The sequence below is a fragment of the Hyperoodon ampullatus genome, assembly GCF_949752795.1.
Source record: "Hyperoodon ampullatus genome assembly, chromosome: 17".
In the NCBI taxonomy this organism is placed as follows: Eukaryota; Metazoa; Chordata; class Mammalia; order Artiodactyla; family Ziphiidae; genus Hyperoodon; species Hyperoodon ampullatus.
Genome location: NC_136930.1, coordinates 37,843,890 through 37,868,483, shown reverse-complemented (window position 1 = coordinate 37,868,483; position 24,594 = coordinate 37,843,890). Strand labels below are relative to the sequence as shown.

The 24,594-nt window shown below is 37.2% G+C and overlaps 1 protein-coding gene across 1 annotated transcript in view; it reads left to right on the top strand.

Annotated features, from left to right (window-relative positions):
* The first annotated feature begins 1,725 nt into the window (after window positions 1-1,725).
* Window positions 1,726-24,594, top strand: part of VIRMA (vir like m6A methyltransferase associated) — a 61,582-nt gene continuing 38,713 nt past the window's right edge. The window contains exons 1-7 of the mRNA XM_079722193.1: window positions 1,726-1,803; window positions 9,611-9,726; window positions 13,432-13,518; window positions 14,618-14,666; window positions 16,185-16,353; window positions 22,741-22,863; window positions 23,433-23,705. Coding sequence (XP_079578319.1) covers window positions 1,741-1,803; window positions 9,611-9,726; window positions 13,432-13,518; window positions 14,618-14,666; window positions 16,185-16,353; window positions 22,741-22,863; window positions 23,433-23,705 — 880 coding nt within the window. The 5' untranslated portion in view covers window positions 1,726-1,740. The remainder of the gene's footprint in view (window positions 1,804-9,610; window positions 9,727-13,431; window positions 13,519-14,617; window positions 14,667-16,184; window positions 16,354-22,740; window positions 22,864-23,432; window positions 23,706-24,594) is intronic.

Here is a 24,594-nt window from a genome sequence, read left to right as displayed (position 1 = left end):
TGGAGTCCTAACCGCTGGACTGCCAGGGAATTCCCCCAATATTATTATTTTTTTAAATCTACCTCACACTACACTTAGGTTAAAAAGAAAATCAAAGATAAGAAAATCAGACTATGTAAAAAAATACCAATAATAAACGCACTACATGGTATACTAGTTACAGTTAAAGCAGAGCTTACGGAAGAGTTGGTAGACATAAATATACAGTAATAAATAAGAATATAAGTAACTTAAGTATCACCATAGAAATTAAAGAACAGCATATAAGCCTAGAGAGCAGAAGGAATTAGCAAATTCAAAAGCAGAAACAAAAGAATCAGAAAACAAAAATGATAAAAGTAATAAATATAAATGCAAGAAGTGGTTCTCTGAAAAAAACAAATAGTAAAAGAGATCAACTGTTAGCTAATAGAGAGGAAAGTGGATGGCTGAGGAAGGAGGTGGATGGGAGATTTACTTAAAAAACTAAAAATTAATTTATTATTAAATATTTCAGACATACCGAAAGGTACAAACAATGTTAGGCACACCTGTGAAACACCCACTAACCTAAAAAATAAAACATTAACAAAGCATTTGAAGCCCATGTGCACTTCTCAATTACATCTCCCTCTGGTTAACCACTATCTTGAAATTTCAGTGTTTATCATTCCAGTGCATTTCTTTTTAATTTTATAACATATATGCTCCTAAAAATTTGTTATTTTATATCTTTTGAACTATTTACATTCTATATATTCTTCAATGTGTGAAGAATAAGTGTTTGCTTAACCATTTGTTAGATTATCCATGTTAGTAGATATAGCACTGGTTCATTCTTTCTACATGTTTTATACTAGTGCATTGCATAAATATACCAGAGTTTACTGATTATTTCTTATTAATGACAATTAAGTTTACAGCTTTTTAAAACTATAAAGTTTTGCCATGAATATTCTTGTATCTGTAGGTATTTCTTTGGGCACATGTGCAAGAATTTTCCTAGAAGTGGGGTAGGCACATGTAATTTTACTAGATAATTCCTAATTGCTCTCCCAAGCACTTGTGCCAATGTAGACTACTAAATAATTCCAATTGCTGCAATGTTCATTAACAGGGCAGGGAGGCTTACATTTCACTCGACATTTTAACTGTTCATGGCATTTCACGTTTTACAATTTTTTGAATTTTATCTAAATAACTTTTCACAATAAGCCTGTGGATTAGGTATTATTATTGACAATGCACGGTTCCCAGATGAGGGGAAAAAAATCTCTTCGTTTTGAGACAGTTTCCTTTCTTTTTTTTAAAATAAGTCTTACTTTCCAACCTCGCTGACTGCACCTTTTTCCTGCCAGCCCTGTAAAGGTTTCTTGCTGGCCGGTTCACTGGGCCGGGAGTCCTGAATTGGCTGCGTTCCCCACTCCTCCGCCTCTCCTAAACCTGCTCCACACTCCACCCCTACCGAAGCTCTCGCGGCTCTAAAACGCGGGAGGACGACGCGGTTTGGACCACTGGAGACGCCGTAGTCCCTCCCCTTCTTCCTCTTCCCCTCACGGCGCTCTGAGGGCGCCCTCCGCCGCGCTGGAGAAGGCTGGGCCGGCGACTTCCGGAAGCGCGACGCGTCGCGATAGGTTCAGGCTTGCGGCGCCAGCGCTTTGGTCACAGGAAGTACCGCCGTCTCTCCCTCTCCTGAGCCGCCGTCGCCGAGCTTGGAGGGCTGCCCCGGAAGTCCTCCCCTTTCCCCCGCCCGCGGCAAACATGGCGGTGGACTCGGCGATGGAGCTGCTATTTTTAGACACTTTTAAACACCCGAGCGCTGAGGTAAGCCTTCGCGACTTGATTCCGACCCTGTTTCTCGAATTGGGGACTCTTACAAAAAATCGTTAGGCGTGTCTCGACTGTTCCTCGTGCCGAGGCCGCTTTAATTCCTCACGCACACCCTCCCTCCTCCTAGCTTGGGTGTGGGCGCCGCGTCTGGAGGGGTGGGTGGCGGTAGCCACCCCCACCCGCTACATTTCCCTGCGGTAGTTTCGGCCCCGCGTCGTCTTTGGTTGAGTTGGCTGCTCTACTTTCTTTGGTCCCCCACCCACCTCCCCAACCCCCTGGGTCCGCTTTGGGCCTTGAAAAGAATCATGGTTCTCACGTTTACCTCAGGTGATGTTTTGGAAGGGGTCTCGGACACCTTGTGTTTGACAGTAGTGTTAGTGACCGAGCGGGTCACGTTGGCTTCCTGGTTCCCAAATCCCTTTTGCTAGGTCTCTTTTCTAACGGGAGTTATGCCACCCAGATGTGACACTCATTCGGTTTAGGATTGCGGTGTTCTCCAGTTTGTCCTGAAACTTTAATACAACTTATCTCTTGGAAAGATTTCACACGTTAGGACAAGAAGAACTTACACAGAACGTCCTTTGTGTGCAGCATACTTGTGAAGAGGAGAGAACTGTAGTCAAACTGTAAAGGACAATCGTGTTGTCGTTTTGAGGGGCGAGAGTGGGCTGTTGTAGAGTAATCGTTCTGTATGAACTTCAGCGCCCCTGAATGCATGACTGTTTGTGCCACGTGTAAATTGAATAGTCAACCGGCCAAGAACGTACAGAAATGAAGTTCATAGAGAAATTCAAAGAAACCCTAGAGCTCACATTTCTCTTTCAGTGTAAACTTAATTTAGAGAACTTTTTTTTTTTTTTTTTTTTTAATTTGGCTGCGCCGAGTCCGGGATCTTCGTTGCCGCGAGTGGGGTCCTTTTTCAGTTGCGACATACGGGATCTAGTTCCCTGACCAGGGATCGAACCCGGGCCCCCCCGCATTGGGAGCGTGGAGCCTCAACCACTGTACCACCAGGGAAGTCCTCTAGAGAACTTTAAAAAAAAAAATTGAGGTATAGTTGATTTACAATATTAGTTTCAAGTGTACAACATGGTGATTCACAATTTTTATAGATTATACTCCATTTTAAGGTATTATAAAATATTGGCTGCATTCCCTGTGCTGTGCAATATATCCTTGTAGCTTATTTGTTCTATACATACGGTAGTTTGTACCTTAAGAGAGAACTTTTCTGTCTTCGGAGGTAGGGATGGTAGTGGGTAGCAGTTGTACTTTGGTACTTGTTAAATAAAAAGTTTGACAACCTTGGTCTTCTGATTATTTTAACGAATGGTTTATAGGTCAGTAAAAATCAAATATTTGGAAACTTTAGCATATCTTACTAACAATGAATTACCTTGTGGTCTCTCATTTCATGTGGGTCACTTAGCTCTGTTTGTTCAATGACCATACTTTTCTGACTGCAGTTCCAGCTAGGCTTTAGAAAACTCACAGTGGAGGCAGTAGTTGGATAAGAACAAACCTATCATGCGTACAGAAATAGGGAACAGTTAAAAATGAAAGAAAAGCATATGATGAATTAGTGTAGTAGTTTACTACTTTAGGAAAGTTAGCATTCATTCACTTACTCTGTATTTAGAAATCTAGTATTCATTCATTCTTAAGAAGCATTGAGGACCATGGAGAGGATAGGACCAGTAGTAAATACCTTCTGGCATTGATTGAGGAAGGCTTAGTAGAGATCATATTTGAACTGAGTCTTGAAGTAGGAGTAGGGGTTTTTTGGGGATATGGAATATTGGGATGTTTGTTCTCAAGGAGTTTATAACTAGTATTGGACATGAGGTCCACAAAATTATGATTCAAGTTAGATTATGATGAGTGCATAGAGACAGAGTAGAAATTTCTTGAGGTTTGTCTCCTTTATTTCCAAAATGCTTATCAGCGTCTGATATATTAGGACCCCAGTCAATATTTATTTAGCTCCCTTTGGTGGTACCAAAAAAGGCCACGTGATTTCAGAGGAGGGACAGATCACTTGTCATTTGAGAGTATCAGGGAAGACTTCATCAAGGCAGGTGGCATATGAACTTGGTCTTTGGTGGAAGAGAATATGTTCCACAGTTATACATAGGAAAGGAGGGCATTCTCCTGGAGTAGTCAGTCCTTTGGAAGGGTATGCTGAAGCAGTAGTGTGAAGTGGCCCCTGATAGGCAGTTTGAAGCCAAATCACAGAGTTCCATAAATGGTCAGCAAAGGAGTATGGGCTTTATTTTGTAAGAAATAAGTAGTTTTTGAGCAGGCAAATGATATGATTAGTAAAATTAAGGTAGGTTAGTACACCAGTACATTGGTACATCAGTAATGCTTAAAATGGTTCATTAGAGGTGGCAAATTGGGAAGAAAAGGTGAGACATAATGAAAACTTGAGTTAGCAGATGGGCAGTAATCATTGATATCATTTATTGAATGCTTATTTTGTGCAAGACGCAGTGCTTTGGTAATTTAAATACATTAATTCATGAAACAATTTTGGAAGATAGTTATCCCCATTTGATAGATCAGGAACTGAGCATGAGAAGTTAGGTGACTTTCCTAAAGTGGCATAGCTGAATTAAGACATACCAATGCACATTTCCTGGCTCTAAAGCTGTGCAGTGCTGTGTCCCAGTGGGATTAAGGAGGAGGGAATAGGTACAATATAAATTTTGGTTGTAGAATTGACAGGATGGCAACTGATGGTGTGAGAGTAGTTAAAAATGATAGAATTCTAGTTATAGAGAACTGGTGGAACTAGAGAACTGGTGGAACTAGAGAACTGGTGGGGCCGTTGTTAGTCATAGAAGAGTCTGGAAGTGGGTTTGAATTGGCTTTGATGGGAACAAGATATTTTAGTTTTTGATTTGTTTAGTCAGACACCAGATAGATTCGCACAGTAGGAAGTTGGGAATCCGTTTAACAATTATTTATGAAAAACACTTTTGAAGGTGAGGCATAGCTCTAGGAGGGGCAATACAGGTAGCAAAACAAAAAACCAAAATTTACTGCACTTGCTTTCAAAGGAATTTGTAACCTGGTAGGGAAGACAGGCATTTATTCAAGTTTCACAAGGGGAATATTTGAAGGGGTTTGAATAGTGCTAAATGAATTACAAATTGTGTTGTGGTTTGTATGCCACTTTTTAAAAAATAAAAAAATATGTTATTTTAGTAAATTTTAATTTTATTGTAGAATAATTAGAAGTTACAGAAAAGCAAAGGCTTTCATAGTTCTACCTTTGTAGTCTCATCTATCGTTAACAACTTTCTTAAATATTTCACAAGTCCTCTAGTAATTTAAAAAATATATATATACATACACACATACACTTAAATGTATACACCCACCACACACATTAAGGTACTGATAACTATAATACTGTTTTCTAGTTTCTTTTCTCACCTAACAATGTGTTGTGCATCTTTATAAATGAAGAAGTACACCTATACAACATTTTAAAAGTAAACTTCATTTTCAAACATTCTCTCTTTTTTGACTAGGTAACACATGCATGAAGTACCAGTTCAAAAGTGTGTACAGTAAAAAGTAAATCTTTTATCCGTGTCCCAAGCCATCCTGTTTCCTTCCCAAGATATTCTGTATAATATCATTTTTATTGGTTGTGTAATAGTTCTTTAAGTGGTAATGCTATTATTTATATATTAAATTCTCATACATTTAGGCTTCTGACTTTTTACAGTGATACGATATTCTTGAGGCTAAAGTGTTTTATATGTCTTTAATTAGTTCTTTATTACTTTCCAGAGTGGAATTGCTGGCTTAAAATTCAGTCTTATGAGGGTTATTGATGTTAGAAAGTCCTACTTCATTTTAGAGTAGGAAGCCAATTTGGAACTCATGCAAACAGCAGTGATAATGGAAGTGGCAGGAATAGGTGACATAGCCTTAGTTTACCCTTAGGAGAGGATAGGGAAGAGAAGATAGTTGCAGGAATAAGAAAGTAAGGAGAGACAGCTATACTGTGACCTTTAAACACACAATGTCTTCTTCCTTAGATAGATGTGGCTGAGTCATGGAACCTGATCAGTCTGTTCTTCACTTTCTGGGTACCTCTCTAATTGTAAACCTTCCATTCCTTGATTTCCCACTGTTTCCCTAGGTTTAGGTACTCCTCTAGATATTTTAAGCCCCTACTTCATTGTAATATTTTTAACTTAGAAAACACAATTCAGTCAACTCTTATTAAGCACCTGTTAAAAGTCTTTCATTCATTAAATGAATATGCTCAGCACTATGAATATAACAGTAAACTGAGACTTGGTTCAAGTCTTCTTGAAATACCACTCCAACAGGAGAGTTAAAAGAAGCAATTAGAATTTAGTTTGATAAGCACTCATCTAGACTTGATCTGGCTTAGCTTTTAAGAGAAAGTTGACATCTGAAAGGAGTTGGGAGAGGAGCGTGGAAGGGTTCTAAGCAGAGACAGTAGCATGAGTGACAGCATAAAGATGAGGAAAACCAGGGTATGTTGGGGCTATAAATTTGGAGTGGTGAGAAGGGACCATACTTGTATATAAGACCGAGGAATTTGGCCTAGTGTCTAGAACTAGAGGAGTGACAGCAGAAATGGAGGGAAGTGCACAGATTTGAGAGCTGTTTAGAGGTTTAATCAATAGGACTTGATATTTGGATGAAGGAATTATTTAGGTGAGAGAGAATGAGAAAGAATCCAAGGATGACAATGTTTTCTGTCTTGGCCATTGTCTGGATGGTGGTGCCATCACTGATGTAGGACACTTTAGTTTTGGACTTGTTGAGTTTTTGGTGCCAGAGGGACATTCAAATGCAGATGTCCAGTTGACAGTTTGATATAGTGGTCTGGGGCTCAGGAGAGAGGTCCTAAATGGCAATACAGATTTTTGGGGTTGACTTCTGGCAGTGAATGAAAAACTTATTTCTTGTAATTCTTGATTGTGTTTAGCTACTCTGCCCTATTTTCCTCCCACATTTTGCCCTCTAGCCTTGGTGAACTATGCTTGTAATTTCTTGAATCTTCCAAGTTCTTGTTTGCATTCCTTTTGCACATGCCTCTCCCTTTGCCTAGAAAGCTCTTTCTCCCTCTGTTCCACTGATTCTTGTTTTCCTTAAATACTTACTTAGATCAGGTGCTACTTCTTTTGGGAAGCCTTCCCTGACACTCTTCTTTTCCCCCCACAAATGTTTGCCCACAGTCTGATTTAGGTAAGTACGCTTTTGAATTTTCATAGTTTCCTGTGTGAGTCTGTATCATAGCAATTTATCTATTCATCTACTACAGTAGATTGTACCTTAATGGCAGGGATTATGTCTTGTCTTTATATTCTCAGGACGTAGCATACCTTGGAACATTATAGACATTTAGTAAGTGTTTCAAAATAAATATTGAATAAAAGTGGTAGCAGCTAATATAGAAGCTCTTCTACTTACAAACAAAATAGATTTTGAAAGGCTATTTGTAAAACCTCAAGTTCATTTTTTTAGGTCCACAGTGACGACACCCTAACTACTACTAATACCATTCATTAATTAGCAGGGGGCAGGGTGGAAGGAGGTTAGAATAAATAAAGTTTTGTTCTAAGTTTCCTTTGTAAATATTAATGAGAATTTTTAACCATATAAGCAAAGGAGCTTCTGTATAGTAGACTTTTTAAGTAGAGGAGTTCTCTACAGGATGGAAACATAGAACCGAAGTTTGAGGCAGAATGCTTTTTCTTTTATATAAATCTACTGTAGTATTTATTGAATACTACAGTATATTTGTAATAATTAGGATACAATTTCAGCTGCTCTCATAAAATCAGGATAACAGTGGGTTAGATAAAATAGGGTTTTCTCTTTCAATCTGTTTTAAGTATTCTAGGGCTAATGTGACAGCTCTGCATTGTCAGAGACAGGTTCCTTTCCCATTCTTAGGGAATTGCCTGCATTGTCCAAGACAGCTTACCATAACGTGTTCTAGAAAGGCAGCAGAGTATAGAAGAAGAGGTGGCAGGAGTTTCTGAAGTCTGAATTTTCTCTTTAAGGACATGACCCAGAGTTGCCTACATCATTTCCATTTACATCCCGTTGATCAGAATCTAGCAATCACATGTTCACACTGGCTTCCCAGGATATGGGAAATGCAGTTTTTAGTTCACTTTTGTCCAACTCAAACTTCTAGAAGAAGAGTTGTATTGGAAAACAACCAGCAATCAGCCACACTTTGCATTCATCCTGTTTCTTTTATATCTTTGAGAGTATAAAGTACAATTGAATAGTTAACATTATGTTAAGATTTCTATACCTATATATTTAATTATATTTAATCTCTGAGCTTAAAATGCAAAATTGGAAAGTCATCCTCTGTCACATTTTAGGAAAGACTCATTTGACTAGCCTTTTGGTCTGTTGATAGGCACAGTATTCTTTACAGCTTCAAGAGGCACTTAGGACTCAGTCTTTCTATCTTTTTTTTTTTTTTTTTTTTTTTTTTTTTTGCGGTACGCGGGCCTCTCACTGTTGTGGCCTCTCCCGTTGCGAAGCACAGGCTCCGGACGCGCAGGCTCAGCGGCCATGGCTCACGGGCCCAGCCGCTCCGCGGCACGTGGGATCCTCCCGGACCGGGGCACGAACCCGTGTCCCCTGCAGTGGCAGACGGACTCTAAACCACTGCGCCACCAGGGAAGCCCCAGGACTCAATCTTTCTAGATGCAAATAATATGAACCATTCTTATTATAAACTTTGACCACTAGGTAATGATGTTTGGCTGAACTGCTAGGAAAAGCTGATATAAAACAATCGTCGAAAAACAATGTGAAAAATTTCTTTTAAGATTATTGATCGCAAGAACTACATTTGTCTGATCTTGTGTCAAATGATACATAGAAATAAATGTACACTAAATTTATGCTATCCATTTATGTTATTATAATAAATTCTTAGTTTGTGGATTTTTTTCCTTTTTTAAATTTGAGAGGGTTTACCTTAACTGTTCGGTGCCTAAATGGCTTCCCTTTATCTCTTGATATTAGTATGTAAGTTTGGTAAATTAAGCTAATTTAAGTAGAGATTCATAATCTCTCATCTATAATTCAGAAATTCAAAAAAAGGCAGAAAAATCTGCCCTAAATACATCTGGCCACGTGCTCTGATTTGAACTGATATGATGCTAGTTATAATCTTTATTTAGTGTGACTGTTTATACATGTTGCTGCAGAATTATTAATGTTTTGGTTACAAGGTACTGCCCCAGAAGCCACTGGGGGTGTTAAGTAATATGTAGTGTTTGTATCATTTGCTTTCTAAAAATCTAAAAAGTCAGGATTCTGTTTTGTCTTTGGCCGGCACTGCCTTGTGTGCGGGATCTTAGTGCCCTGACCAGGGATCAAGCCCATGCCCCCCGCAGTGGAAGCCCGTAGTACTAATCACTGGACCGCCAAGGAATTCTAATAAAAGTCAGGATTCTGTACGGTGTCTGGCTCCAGAGGTTTCCAGTAAAGGATTGTAGGTCTGTATTGGCCTAAGCAAAACATCAGCAGGGAAGCAGATGCAGGAAATGTTGTTATACAAATGGAGAGATTTAACTAGGTACATTTTATCATCAGCTATTTTTAAGAGTGGTTTTTAATACCATTATGAATAATGTAATAGCGCTGTTTTAATGATGTGGTGTTTATTTTAAAATTATTTGTGGCGTTCTGAATGAAACAAATTGAAGTGAATAAATTTTGAATAGACAAAGTGTTTGCTTACAGTATATTCCTCTCCCCCCTTTTCTTAAAGCAAAGTTCTCATATAGATGTGGTTCGTTTTCCATGTGTGGTTTATATCAATGAAGTCCGAGTCATACCCCCAGGAGTAAGAGCCCATAGCAGCTTGCCTGACAGTAGAGCATATGGGTAAGTCAGTTTTCTTTTTTAAAAGTACTTTTGACTAAAGTTGATCTAGAAACATACTCTTAAATGCAAAAATTTAAGGTAATATTTTGTAAGTTAAAAACAAAAAACCTAAAACTTTATTCAGTTATGGTTATGTTATGTTGCATTGTAATTGACTCTAGGTTTTCTCTATAATCCATATATTATTATAAACTTGAAAAGAGTCATTATTTGACCTGAGTGCTAGATTAAGTTTTTCTTTCTTCATTTCTTTTTTTTAATTGGTGGAAATAGGTTTATATTTTCCAAACGATTCTAGGGTGGCACAGTATAGTAGATGAAGTATTTTTAACGTGACTTTTTCCTTGAAAATAAGTAAGAATGAGTCTGAATATTTAGAAATATATCTTTTATTATGTTGCTACATTTTTTATTATATTATTTTATAGTATCGGTTTTCATGACTTATTGGTGATCTCCTTAGCCTGATGCGTGTGTCTTTTTATAAATATGTAGCTTCACATTACCATTAGTTGTACTGAACAAGTAGTTACTTGAGCATCATTTCTCTTTCTTAGGCTCTTTGTGAAATAAACCAAATGTAAGACATGGTTCCTGATGTAGTTTCTTCTTTTTTTTAAAATCTTTTTTTAATTTTTATTTTTTGGCCATGCAGTGCGGCTTGTGGGATCTTAGTTCCCAGGTTTGAACCTGGGCCATGGCAGAGAAAGCACTGAGTCCTAACCACTGGACCTCCAGGGAATTCCCTGTTGTGGAGTTGTTGATAATTTTAACAACTGACATAAAACAGAGGAATTTGATCTTTGTTGTAACATGAATAATCATCTTCTTCTGATTTTAATTACATGAACTGGAGATGAAAGCTAAATTTTGGTTATAGAAACATGAATATGTATAATAAATATATCTGTGGGGTTTTAGCTTGTGGCCTAGGTGTTACTCTTATGTATCATTGCCACATCTTGTTATGTCCATGCTGTGATAGCTCAGTTTCTATTACCTGAAAGAGTTAAGCCAGCTACAGGGGTGACTGTTAATGGTACAGATCCAAAGTTAAGGGCTCATTTCTTCATAATTGTGAAAAGTAGTTGGTTATTCCTAGAGGTGAATATAAAAATCTTCAAATGTTTTCAGGTCATTCAAAGGTAAAACAAATACAAAACAAAACAGTAAGAATGATTAGTATTTATAATGACAAATCATTGTAATTGACTTCATATCTTTTTTGCCATGTGTAAGAAAATAAAATCTCCTGTTTTCCTGTATTTCTTTCTACTTTTCCTATGTGTGTAGAATGAGAAAGATGGAGTAATGATAGTGTATCCAGCAGTCTTCTCTAATTTTACTGCTTTTGGTCAAGAAAGGTCTATTAGTTATCTGTTGCTGTATAACAAACTGTAGCAAATTTAGCAACCTAATCCCCCACTATTTCTGAGGGTCACGAGCCTGGGAGCTGCTTGATTGGCTCAAGTTCCCTCATAAGGTTATAACTAAGATACAGGCTTTGGGTTGCAGTCTCAGAAGATTTGACTGAGGCTGGGGAATTTTAGAAGCCTGTTCACATGACTGTTGGCAGATCTTCAGTTCTTTGCCAGGAGATCCTTTCTATGGGTTGCTTATGTCACAGCATGTATTTTTTGCAGGGTGAGTGATCCAAGAATGAAAGTGAGAGAGCATGCCCAAGAAGGAAGCCACAGTCGCTGTATTTTATAACTTAATATCAGAAATGGCATACTGTGACATACTTCAGTAGACTGCTTTTACTATATCCTGTTGATATTCTACTGGTTCAGTGTGGGAGGGAACTACACAGGGGTGAGAATACCAGGAAGCAGGGGTCTTTGGGGGCCATTTTGGAGGCTGGCTACCACAGCAGGCAATATGAATCTCTGCCATTAGCTGCAGTGGGTAAGAGTATTTGTTATATTTCCCCTCTTCTTATCTCTCTCCTTTTTCTTAGCTGGGCGTGAATGGCTGTTCATGTTTTAATAGTTCCAAATATGAAATTATTATCAGAAACAACTTTATGCACAGTATGTTATAGAACAGTAAAGTATTGATTCAGTAATACAAATATGTAAGATGTTGGGAAGCCTGAAATCTCAAGGTTGAAAGTAATATTAGAGATGATATATTTGTGCAGCACACTTTATGATAGTATTTTTTCTCAATCTGAAATTCAGAACTATGTCAGGTAAAATTAAAACCCCTGTTATCCCTCCATTCTGAGAGAATCTTAACATTTGAGACCATGTGTTTTTAGATTTATATGTGTGCGTTTATATATATATTTTGTTTTTTGTTTTTTGTAAATGTGGTATCTTATGTGAGGTTAGGTTTTAGAGTCAACAAGTTTTAAGATGAAAGTCTAGTGAAGTCAAATTACCATTGATTCTTTAAATCGCTTTTCAGTGACCAGGACCTGAGTCTTTGGTGCCTCCAGAGGAAAGAATTTGCATTTCAGTCCTTTTTCCTTTCCTTGAGATATTGGGGGCCAGGGTCTGGTTTGAAGAGGAAGGCTAGGAGAGAGAGACTAGAGTTGTTGAGCACATATAGTTGAATTTGGGTAAGATAAAATGTATGATGCTGCTCTGATCCCACTGCGTGCTATTCTGTGTATTCCTTTATTTCATTTGACATTATGTCAGGAGTACTTAACATCATTTAAATTTATTTGAAAATATGATTTCTAATGACTGCATAATCTAACAAATCAATGTACTCTTATTTATTTGGCTAGTTCTTAAAGTGGAGACCATTAGATGGTTTTTAGTTTTCAAATTATTAGTATAATGCACCTCCTCTTGAAAAAAAGTCTTTGTATATTAGTGTTTCCATAGAAACACTTGTAGAGAAAAGTATTTCTGGATCAAATGGTGTGAACATTTTCTCAGTCTCCTGAATTTTATTGCCGTATTGTCTTTCAGAATGATTGTACCTGTTTGTACTTCTACCAGAAATACATAAGGGAATCTCTTTCAGAGTACTCTGGGCATTACACTTTTAACCATATGGATTTTTTGTAAATAAACAACAAAGCATGCATTGTTTAAAAATCAAGGTTTTAGTTGAGCCTAAGGAATTTCAGCAAGGGTGTAGCAAGGTTTCATTCTAATGCAAATTAAATAGGCTTTAATCTTGATTATAGAAGTCTATAGAAAAATCAAAATATTTATGCAAATTAGTGCTATACAAATTTCAATCTGGGCTTTAACTCACAATTTAGGGCTCTGATGCTCAAATTATTATTACAGTCCTGTATGAATGTGGGTTACATTGAAATTAAATGGTAATTATTATTTACAACTTAAAGTTAGTTAACTCCTGATTCTTTTTGCTAATAGAATAATGATATAAGGAATTATAAAACTAGATATCATGATTAATTAGCATTTACCATTAAAATACATTAAAAAATTTAAATATCTGTGTGTTTTAAAATGGTCCAAGTAGCAGGCGAAAGATATTTGATGGCCAAAAATTTTTCAGTAATACTCAAAGTGAATAGTTGACTTCTTGAGAATTGGATGTGAATAAAAATACAGGAAATATTGCAGTTAACTCCGTGTTTTTGTTATTTACATATGAGGAATAATTTATCTTAATTCTAGAATTGCTCTTAAATTTGTACTTACTTTGTTTTTTGTTTTAATTTAGGAACTGATTATTGTAAAGGCTGACGTTTCAACTTTGTTTCATTCACAGGGAGACATCACCGCACACATTTCAATTAGACTTATTCTTTAACAATGTAAGCAAACCAAGTGCCCCAGTTTTCGATAGGTTGGGAAGGTATGTACTTACTAGGTAATTTCACCGGAAACTCATAAGTTAGTAAGCAAAACCTTTTTATTCTTTAGATAGAAGAAAAGGCTATGTATGGTGGTAGACCCAAGAACTCAGGGTTTAATTTTCTCAATTGACAATATTAAGGAAATGTCAAGTTCCTAAGAACATGTTGAGTTTATTTATAAAATAAAATTTTAAATGTGTGAAACATTAACCATCTTTTGTTTGCTTTTTATTGGTGTATGCATTATACATATCACATGATTTGATAGTAACCTTCTAATTTGGAAAATATTACTTTTTGATTCTTAAAAAAACCTATATAAACACATTGAGATTTTGTCTATGTTTTTTACGTCACACTACTACATAATTTAAAATTCCATAGTCACATTTTTGTAAAATGAGAATTTTGTTATAGTTACTCCTATTTTGAATTATATAATACATGCTAGGTATGACTAACACTAGTTGTTTTGATGTCTGCAAATTAATTAACCGTTAGATGGGTTTACTCATTTATAAAAATTCATTTATAAAATAAAAATTTTTTAAAGGCAGCTTAAAAATGGAAAATTTTCTGTCCCTGTCAGGAATTAAGTTTTCTAGATTTTGCTTATTCTTTTATTGATTCTCCACTCATTTATTATTAAATTATATTGATAATTTAACCTCTTTTTAAAATGAAGGGAACCTAGGTAATCTGAAGCAGCTAATTTTTAATATTATAGAATGTCATTCTTATGTCAGTACCTGATAAAAATAGGTGCTTTTAAAAAATTTTGGTCCCAGTATACATTTTTTTGGAAGACTGTAATGCTATGGATCTCTACTCTGGCTGTATATTAGAATTACCTGGGGTGCTTTTAAACAAACATTGATTCTCACACACACCTCAAAGCAATTGAACCAGAATCTTGGGGGGTTTGTTTAATACTTTTTCTTGATATCATTTTGTGGAGAGTAAATTAAACCCAAACTTTGTAGTTCATTAAAACACAAATCTAGCATGTGATTGAAATATATGAATCTAGAAAAACTTCTTCATGAACTGTGATGTTCAGTGTTTGAGCCTATATATTTATTCCTACTCTTTTGGCAGCCTGGAATATGATGAGAATACTTCCATCATCTTTAGACCCAACTCAAAGGTAATTGTAGAAGTCAGTTTTCAACTTGTTACTACTGTTGTTCTCACCTCCACTCAGAGTTTTTGATTCAGATAAACCAGTGATTCAGAATGTCAACTTACTTGGTTCTAGTTCTGCAGAACATCATCATTTCTTGTCTGATTCCTCTTGTATTCCAGAAGCTATTTTAAAATGGAGCAAAGACATTGTAATGCTATTATCTACCCATATAGCTCTTTATTCTAATTTTATACTTGGGTCAGGAAGAAGCCAGCATCTGTGCTTTTCCTTCTTTTCATTTAGGTGGGCAAATTCAGAAGATGACAGGCAGATAAATTATTATTAAACACCATTGTACCTTAATTAAGTTTTCTTTAAAAATTCATATTTCATACTTCTTCCTTGTGTATCAAAAGTGTCTTTTTCTTGATATCAAATGCCATTCTGAAAGCATCTAAAAGATCTGAATCATGGAAGAGCCGAAATCCAAAAATAATGGTGATCTAATATGGGACTACTCAGCCTGCTGTTTGTTTTTGGTGGGAGATGGGTATTTAATCCTCTGCACCTTGTTTAGACTAAAAATTTTATTCTTTATCTATTTATCTTCCTTCCAGTGGTATTTCTGTTTAGAGTCTGTCAATCCATGGGCATAGTCTTTGAGCCTTTCTTCTGGTCCCCGATTTCCCTTTGCTAGAGTTTGCTAAGGTTAGCAAGGAGAATAATATTTTTTTTCTTCCTCTAGAACCCTTCCTCTAGGGTTCCATTACTACTTATTATTTCATTTTTACCCAACACTGTAGAGTGGGAGGAGAACTCAGAAGTCAGGGGCTTTGGTTTCTAGCCAGATTTTTCTACTGACACTCTCATTTTCTTATTTGTTGATAATATTTGCTCTGATTACCTCTTATTGTGAAGATAGAGTGATTAATAGATAAGCTCTGAAAAACAAAGTTGTTTTATAAGGAAATATTGAGGGTTAATGGCATTGATAAAGTCTTTGATCTTTTTAGGATAAAGTTTCTTTGCAAAAACAATTTGTTTAATGCCTCTGGTTACCCTTACTTTTTAAGTACAATGTAGATACATAGAATATACCTGCATGTCATGTAAAAAGAATGCTGTATAATTTTATAGGCTTTATAATTCTTGAGACTGGGCACAATTTGTACTCTTGTGTATCTCCATGACCCCTGTAACTATTTGGGTTTAATTTATGAATTGGCAGTAGCTCCCCCTTAATTTCCTTCTCATTTCTCTTCTCTTGGTTGGGAATCTGGTTTTGCTTTTTGAATAGGATTGGCCTGAAGTATAGAACTGGGGAGATGTAGTCCTGAGACAGTTTTAGGTATGGTAACTCTGGAGGGCCATGCAAAAGTTGTGCCTCTGGGTGAATTTCCACCAATATTGACCTTTGCATTTTCAGCATACTTTTATACTTTAGTTGAACCACAAAGTAATTTGATACCAGTTTACTTCTGACATAGTAAAACATTCATTTGAAAGATATCTCTTCCCCTCCCCCTCCCCCCAAATCAGGTGAATACTGATGGTTTGGTGCTAAGAGGCTGGTACAACTGTCTGACACTGGCAATATATGGATCAGTGGATAGAGTCATAAGTCATGACAGAGACTCTCCACCACCTCCACCTCCACCTCCACCACCTCCCCAGCCACAGCCAAGTTTGAAAAGGAATCCAAAACATGGTGAGAATTTAATTTAATTTAATTTAATTTAATTATTTACTTTTGGCTGTTTTGGGTCTTCGTTGCTGCGCACGGGCTTTCTTTAGTTGTGGCGCGCAGGGGCTACTCTTCGTTGCAGTGTGTGGGCTTCTCATTGCGGTGGCTTCTCTTGTTGCAGAGCACAGGCTCTAGGTGCGTGGGCTTCAGTAGTTGTGCATGGGCCCAGTAGTTGTGGTGCATGGGCTCTAGGGCATGTGGGTTTCAGTAGTTGTGGCTCATGGGTTTAGTTGCTCCATGGCATGTGGGATCTTCCAGGACTGGGGATCGAACCCGTGTCCCCTGCATTGGCAGGTGGACTCTTAACCACTGTGCCACCAGGGATTTCCCCATGGTGAGAATTTTAAATTTGCTTTTATCAGTGACACTTATGTTCATTATAGTAGGAAAAGGTAACTCAGAGAACTCTTCTACTTTTTTTTTTTTTTTTTTTTTTTTTTTTTTTTGTGGTACGCGGGCCTCTCACTGTTGTGGCCTCTCCCGTTGCGGAGCACAGGCTCCGGATGCACAGGCTCAGCAGCCATGGCTCACGGGCCCAGCCGCTCCGCGGTATATGGGATCCTCCCAGACCGGGGCACGAACCCGTATCCCCTGCATCGGCAGGCGGACTCTCAACCACTGCGCCACCAGGGAGGCCCCTCTTCTACTTTTTGAACCTTGTTTAAGGCTTGACAAGTTAGCTGTCAGTCTCCCATTCTTTCCTATAAGAGTGTCTTTTATGATGAAGTGGTTGCATTTTCTTTTCTTTCTTTCTTTTTTTTTTTTTTTTTTTTGCGGTATGTGGGCCTCTCACTGCTGTGGTCCCTCCCGCTGTGGAGCACAGGCTCCAGATGTGCAGGCCCAGCAGCCATGGCTCACGGGCCCAGCCGCTCCGCGGCATGAGGGATCCTCCCGGACCAGGGCATGAACCCGCGTCCCCTGCATCGGCAGGTGGACCCCCAACCACTGCGCCACCAGGGAAGCCTTTTTTATTTTTTATTTTTAAATTTTTAAAATTTTCTTCCTCTACTTTGCGAGAATGCTTTTTTAAATGACCCGAGGTTTTTCTTTTTTTAAATTTAAAATATGTATATTATAATATAATCCATGGTTATTCACGGTTTACTATGAAAATTGTCTTTCAAAGAATTGAAGAATAGGCAGTAAATTTGGTATGTGTTTTTGGAATACTCATGTTAATGGCATTTGTTTTATTAGGACTACATTTCAAATTTCCTTAGATATCTAAATCTTAGCTAAGGCAGATTTTCCTGCTTTTGAGAACCTTTTGCTTATTAACTCAAGACAAGAAAAATAAAAACTCTAGGGACTTCCCTGGCGGTCCAGTGGTTAAGACTCCCCGCTTCCAATGCAGGGGGCGTGGGTTCAATCCCTGGTCGGTGAACTAAGATCCCACATGCCTCATGGCGGGGCGAAAAAAAATAAACAGGGACTTCCCTGGTGGTTTAGGGGTAAGACTCTGCGCTCCAATGCAGGGGGCCTGGGTTCAATCCCTGGTCGGGAAACTGATCCCTCATGCATGCCGCAACTAAGGGTTCGTATGCCGCAACTGAGAGTCTGCATGCCACAACTAAGAGTCCGCATGCTGCAGCTAAGACCTGGCGCAGCCCAAATAAATAAATAAATATTAAAAAAATAAAAATAAAGCACAAGCAACTTTATAAAAAAACAAACAAAAGCCTCTAATGAACTTTAGTGACTTTCATTTTATAGAACAGACAGCTGGACTCATGTTTTCCAGGGTCTCTTTTCCTCACTCTAGTATTACTCGTAAGCTGTTGAGCTAAGGAGATTTGAGAATAAATTTTGAAATTATAATTGAGGTCATAGGGAAAAATATTTTCCTTTACAATTAGCATTTTATGAGCACAAAATGACCATTGTTTCTCTTAAATCCTTATATAATAGTGTGGTGTGAGATCTTTGCTCTAATGGTGGTCACACACTGTAGTTTAATCTTTTTTCTTATATCTTACCTGCTAAGCACAGGTAAATTAATTGACCATATATGCATGGATTTATTTCTGGGCCCTCTGTTCTGTTCCACTGACCTTTGTGTCTCTTTTTATGCCAGTACCATACTGTTTAAAGTACTATTGCTCTGTAACATTGTTTGTAACATTGTGTGATACCTCCAGCTTTATTCTTCTTTCTCAAGATTGCTTTGGCTCTTTGGGGTCTTTGATGGTTCTATACAAGTTTTAGGGTTGTTGTTCTATTTCTGTGAAAAATACCATTGGAATTTTGGTAGGGATTGCATTGAATTTGTATATTGCTTAGGGGAGTATGGACTTTTTTTTTTTTTGGCCACGCTGTGCGGCTTGCGGGATCTTGGTTCCCTGACCAGAGATTGAACCCGGGCACCCTGAAGTGGAAGTGTGGAATTCTAACCCCTGGACCACCAGGGAAGTCCCCCTAGTATGGACATTTTAACAGTATTAATTCTTCCAGTCCATGGGCACAGAATATCTTTTCATTTATTTGTGTCTCCTTCAGTCTCTTTCATCAATGTCTTGTAGTTTTCAACATACATGTATTTCATGTCCTTGGTTAAATTTATTCCTAAGTGCTTTTTATACTTTTGGATACAATTGTAAAGGGGATTTTGTTAATTTCTCTTTCTCGTAGTTCATTATTAGTGTATAGAAATGCAACCTATTTTTGGGTAATGATCTTGTGTCCTACAGATTTACTGTATTTGTTTATTAGTTCTAATAGGTTTTTAAAAAAATTTTATCTATTTTTATTTTTGGCTGCATCGGGTTGGCATGCGGGAGGGATCTTCATTGCAGCATGCGGGATCTTTCGTTGCAGCACGCGGGATCTTCGTTGCAGTGCATGGGCTTCTCTGTAGTTGTGGCAGGCGGGTTTTCTCTCTCTAGTTGTGGTGCGTGGGCTCCAGAGCACTTGGGTTCTGTAGTTTGCAGCACGTGGCTCTCTAGTTGAGGCGCACGGGCTCAGTAGTTGTGGTGTGTGGGCTTAGTTGCCCTGCGGCATGTGGGATCTTAGTTCACCGACCAGGGAATCAAACCCATGTCCCCTGCATTAGAAGGTGGATTCTTTACCACTGGACCACCAGGGAAGTCCCTCTAATAGGTTTTTAATGGAGTCTTTAGGGTTTTCTTTATATTATACAGGTTTCCCCTGCTATCTGAAATAGAGTGTTCCTATGAAACCTTTCATACACCAAAATGGTATAAAAAGAAGAAACAATTACCTTAGGACACATCTTGCTAATGGATGCACAAAATAAATTGAGATAAAGCCCAGATGCTCACAGACATAGTTCAAAGCTATGGTGGCTAAATGCTGAGATGCTGAGTGTAGTTGCCAGGGAAGGAGCTTGGCAGTGCCACTCTCACTCTTTGGGGTTATGTTGCCTCTGTAACAGCTCAGTGCAAAACAAATGCTTAACACTTATTTTCTCTTCTCACATTTTTTTGTAAAAGTGAAAATCCAGTTTGGATTTCTTTTGGTTAGTGAAAACATGTACTAAGATATAGGTCTTTTGTAAAAGTGAAGTGGCATAAAATGAACTTCCAAAAAAGCAGGGTGTACCTGTATCAGGTTATCTGCAAAGAGCGACAGTTTTATTTCTTCCTTTCCACTTTGGATGCCTTTTATTTCTTTTTCTTGCCTAACTGCGCTGGCTAGGACTTCTAACGCTATGTTGAATAAAAGTGGCAAGAGGTGGGTATCCTTGTGCTATTCTTGATCTTAGAGGAAAAGCTTTCAGCTTTTTACCATTGAGAATGATGTTAAAGCTATGGGCTTGTCACATATGGCCTGTTATGGTGTGGTACATTCCCTCTATACCTGTTTTGTTGAGAGTGTTTATAATAAATGAATTTGAATTTTTAAAATTTTGATTTTACTGTATCTGTTGAGGTGATCATATGATTTTTAGCCTTCATTTTGTTAATGTATCACATTGACTAATGTGCAGATGCAGAACCACCCTTGCATCCCTGGAATAAATCCCACTTGATCATGATGTATGATCCTTTTAATGTATTATAGAATTCGGCTTGCTAATATTTTGTTGAGGATTTTTGCATATATGTTCATCAGGGATATTGGTCTGTAACTTTCTTTTCTTGAGGCATCCTTGTCTAGTTTTGGTATTAGGGTAATGCTGGCCTTGTAAACGAGTTTGGAAGACTTTGAGAAGGACTGGTATTCTTCTTGGAATATTTGGTAGAATTCACCAGTAAAGACGTATCGTCCGGAACTTTCGTTTTTGGGAGGTTTTTGATTACTGATTCAATCTCCTTACAATAATTGGTCTGTTCAGATAGTCTATTTAATCATGATTCAGTCTTGGTAGGTTGTATGTTTCTAGGGCTGTATCCATTTCTTCTAGGTTGTCCAATATGTTGGTGTATAATTGTTCATAGTAGCTTGGTGTGATCCTTTGTATTTTGGTGGTTTCAGTTGTAGTATCTCTCTCATTTCTGATTTTGAGTCCTCTTTTTTTCTCCGTGAGTCTAGCTAAAGGTTTGTTAATTTTATCTTTCCTAAGCTTGTAGTTTCATTGATCTTTCCTATTGTCCGTAGCCTTATCACAGCGTCTGACATAGGTAAGTAGTTACTCTAAAATTTTGTTAAATATATTGACTTGTCAGAAAGAGAAAGACAAATACCGTTATGATATCACTCATATGTGGAGTCAAAATATGGCACAAATGAACCTATCTACAAAGCAGAAGCAGACTCACAGACATAGAGGACAGATTTGTGGTTGCCAGGGGGGAGGCAGGGTTGGTGAGGGGTGGATGGGGAGTTTGGGCTTAGTAGATGCAACGTATTACATATAGAAAGGATAAACAACAAGGTTCTACTGTATAGCACAAGGAACTATATTCAGTATGGGATAAACCATAATGGAAAAGAATATAAAAAGATATATATGTGTGTATAACTGAGTCACTTTGCTGTACAGCAGAAATTGATACAATATTGTAAATCAACTACGCTTCAATAAAAAAATAAATAAATAAAGACAAGTAGATAAAAAATTTACTCACTTGTAAAAAAAATTTTATTGGAGTATAATTTTTATTTACAATGCTGTGTTAGTTTCAGGTATACAGCAAAGTGAATCAGTCATACATGCACATATATCCACTCTTTTTTAGATTCTTTTCCCTATTACAGAGTATTGAGTAGAGTTCCCTGTGCTATACAGTAGGTCCTTATTAGTGTGCATATGTCAGTCCCAATCTCCCAGTTTATCCCTTACCCCCTTTCCCCCCTGGTAACCATAAGTTTGTTTTCTACATCTGTGACTCTGTTTCTGTTTTGTAAATAAGTTCATTTGTACCATTTTTTTAGATTACACATATAAGCAATATCATATGATATTTGTCTTTCTCTGTCTGACTTCACTCTCGCTGACTTGTTTTAAAATGGACACTTAAGCTCGTATATTGCATATACATACACATATATATGTATGTGTATATGTTTTTAACTTTTTATTTTGAAATAATTATAGATTTATAGGAAGTTGCAAAGAAATGTATAGGGAAGTCCTGTGTACTCATCCCCAGATTCTCCTAGTTAACATCTTTTACAACTCTAGTACAATATCAAAATAAAATTGGCCTTGTTACAATCTGTAGAGCTTGTTCACATTTCACCAGTTATACATGTATACGTGTGTATGTGTGTGTAATCTTATGTCATGTCTAGCTTTGTATAACCACCACCAAAATTAAGAGACTTGATTGTACTATCACAGTATTCCCTGGTGTTATGCCTTTATAGGCAAACCCATCCCACCTGTCCGTAACTTCTGGCAATCACTAATCTATTCTCTGTCTCTGTAATTATATTATTTCATGAATGTTACAAAATGGAATTATGAAGTTGGGATCTTTTTGAGATGGGCAATTTTCATTCAGCATAATTTCTTTGATGTTTATCTACTTTCTGTGTGTATTAGTAGATCATTCTTTATTGTTGCTGAGTAGTAATACATAGTATGGATGTATCATAATTTATTTAACTTCAATCATTGAAGGACATTTAGGTAGTTTCCAGTTTTTGACTTTTGAAAATAAAGCTATTATGAGCATTCATGTACATCTTCCTGCAGGAAAATAAGTCTCCGTTTTTCTGGGATAATGCCCAAGAGTTACATACATTATATTTTGATATATGGGACATCAGAAATTCTAACTTTCCCATTATAAACTAATTAGCAAAATTTCTGTTACACGTCAGGAAGGAAAAAGTTAATAAATTCTGAAGATGAAAACTCAAATGATGAATAGCATTTTTGTCATGCATTTATTTCACTATACTTTAGTCATTTGAAAGTTCTTTTTCTTTTTCTAATAAAATTAGCTGATGGGGAGAAAGAAGATCAGTTTAATGGAAGCCCTCCAAGACCACAGCCAAGGGGACCAAGAACTCCACCAGGACCCCCTCCACCTGATGATGATGAGGATGATCCCATGCCATTGCCAGGTAGAAATAATATCAGTGATAGTTTTTTTTTTCCCCTCTTAATGTTAATAGTACTTCTTGATTAAAGAAAAAAAATTAGATGCTGGTAATCAAATCTTGATGAATATCCTCTTCCCCCATTCTGTGCAGTGTTTTCTTGTGTTTTTTTGTTGGCAAGTGAATTTGTTAAAAGAAAAAGAAATCAGTTAATTCATTCGAAGCTGAAGCAACATTACTTTGAAAATAAAATGTTAATGTGCTATAGTGGTATGTACAGAACAGCACCAGTAAAAATAAACAGTAGGTATTGGAAGAGATAAAAATCTGTATAGTTACTTAATAGCTAAAAAAGAAGAGGATTATTGTATTAGAACATAACACAGCATACTTTATTAATTCTCACTGTATAAAGTTGTGTACTGTATACTCTTAATATTTTTTAAAAGCAAGTAATTCTACCACTTTTTCTTTTAAGGGTGTTACGAGCTAAATCATCCAAAATGTCATTAAGTAGTTGCAGTATCCAGTCCTTCTGCCTCATGTTATTAAAACAGTTAAAATAATCTGTGCCTTAAACCTCAATTTTTCAGTGTCTGGTGACAAGGAAGAGGATGCTCCTCATAGAGAAGATTACTTTGAGCCCATTTCTCCTGATCGGAATTCTGTTCCTCAGGAAGGTCAATATTCTGATGAAGGAGAAGTAGAAGAGGAACAACAAGAAGAAGGAGAAGATGATGAAGATGATGTGGATGTCGAAGAAGAAGAGGATGAGGATGAGGATGATCGCCATACAGTAGATAGTATCCCTGAGGAGGAAGAGGAAGATGAAGAGGAAGAAGGTGAAGAAGATGAGGAAGGTGAAGGTGGGTAACATCAGCTAGGACTTTTTGGTTTTACGTGCTAGAAACTAGCTTGATGTAGCTTTTAGTAATGCAAAAGAATTTGTAGCAGAGATAATAAATGGCTTTCAAGAAACCTGAGTCAGATTGTAGCTGGGCCTTAAGACTTGGCTAGAGCTGGGACTTCTGTCTCTTCTTTGTTTTGTGTTTCTAATTTATATTCTGTTAACTGTTATATCTCTTATTCACCCCACATCTGTAATCTCCTCTCTTTAACCAGCCAGTCTCAACTACCTGGCTGTGTCTCAGATCCAGATCCAGTTTTCTGGGAGAGAGATTCTGTTTGGCTTGCTATGGTATCAGCTGCCCCTTGATACCATCAGCTTTGTCCAGGGAAGCAGGGATATGCAGCAAATACATGGTGATTAGGGATTTGGCGATCTGTTTTGTGAGTAAAGGAGAGGTGTTTTAAGCTGGGTGGAATTGCTAAAGATGTCTGCCACCTAGATATTTTGGCAAAATGCTACATTATTTTTAGAAATTCAGAAGGAAAAATCTCAATTACACAGGGACATATGGCAGCATTATGCAGTCCTTTAGTTAGGCTTTATTTTTCCTTTGAAAGCAAAAAGAGATATTTAAGCTAATTGGCTCTTAATTTCTCCAATAAATGGAATGTAGTGTTAAAGTATTTATGTAAAATGACAGATTATCTGCCTTTTTCTTTTATAAGGTAGTAAGGGTGAGCATCATTCTACATGAGAGAGAGAGGACCTTCTAGTATCACAGGGGCCCTTTTACAAAATATAAATAATTGGCTTATTGAGTGATAACCTTTTTAGCTTACCCCATTTCCAGATTACCACAAAATCCTTTTTAGGTTTATTGTATTTGACTGGAAAGTAGTAGTTAG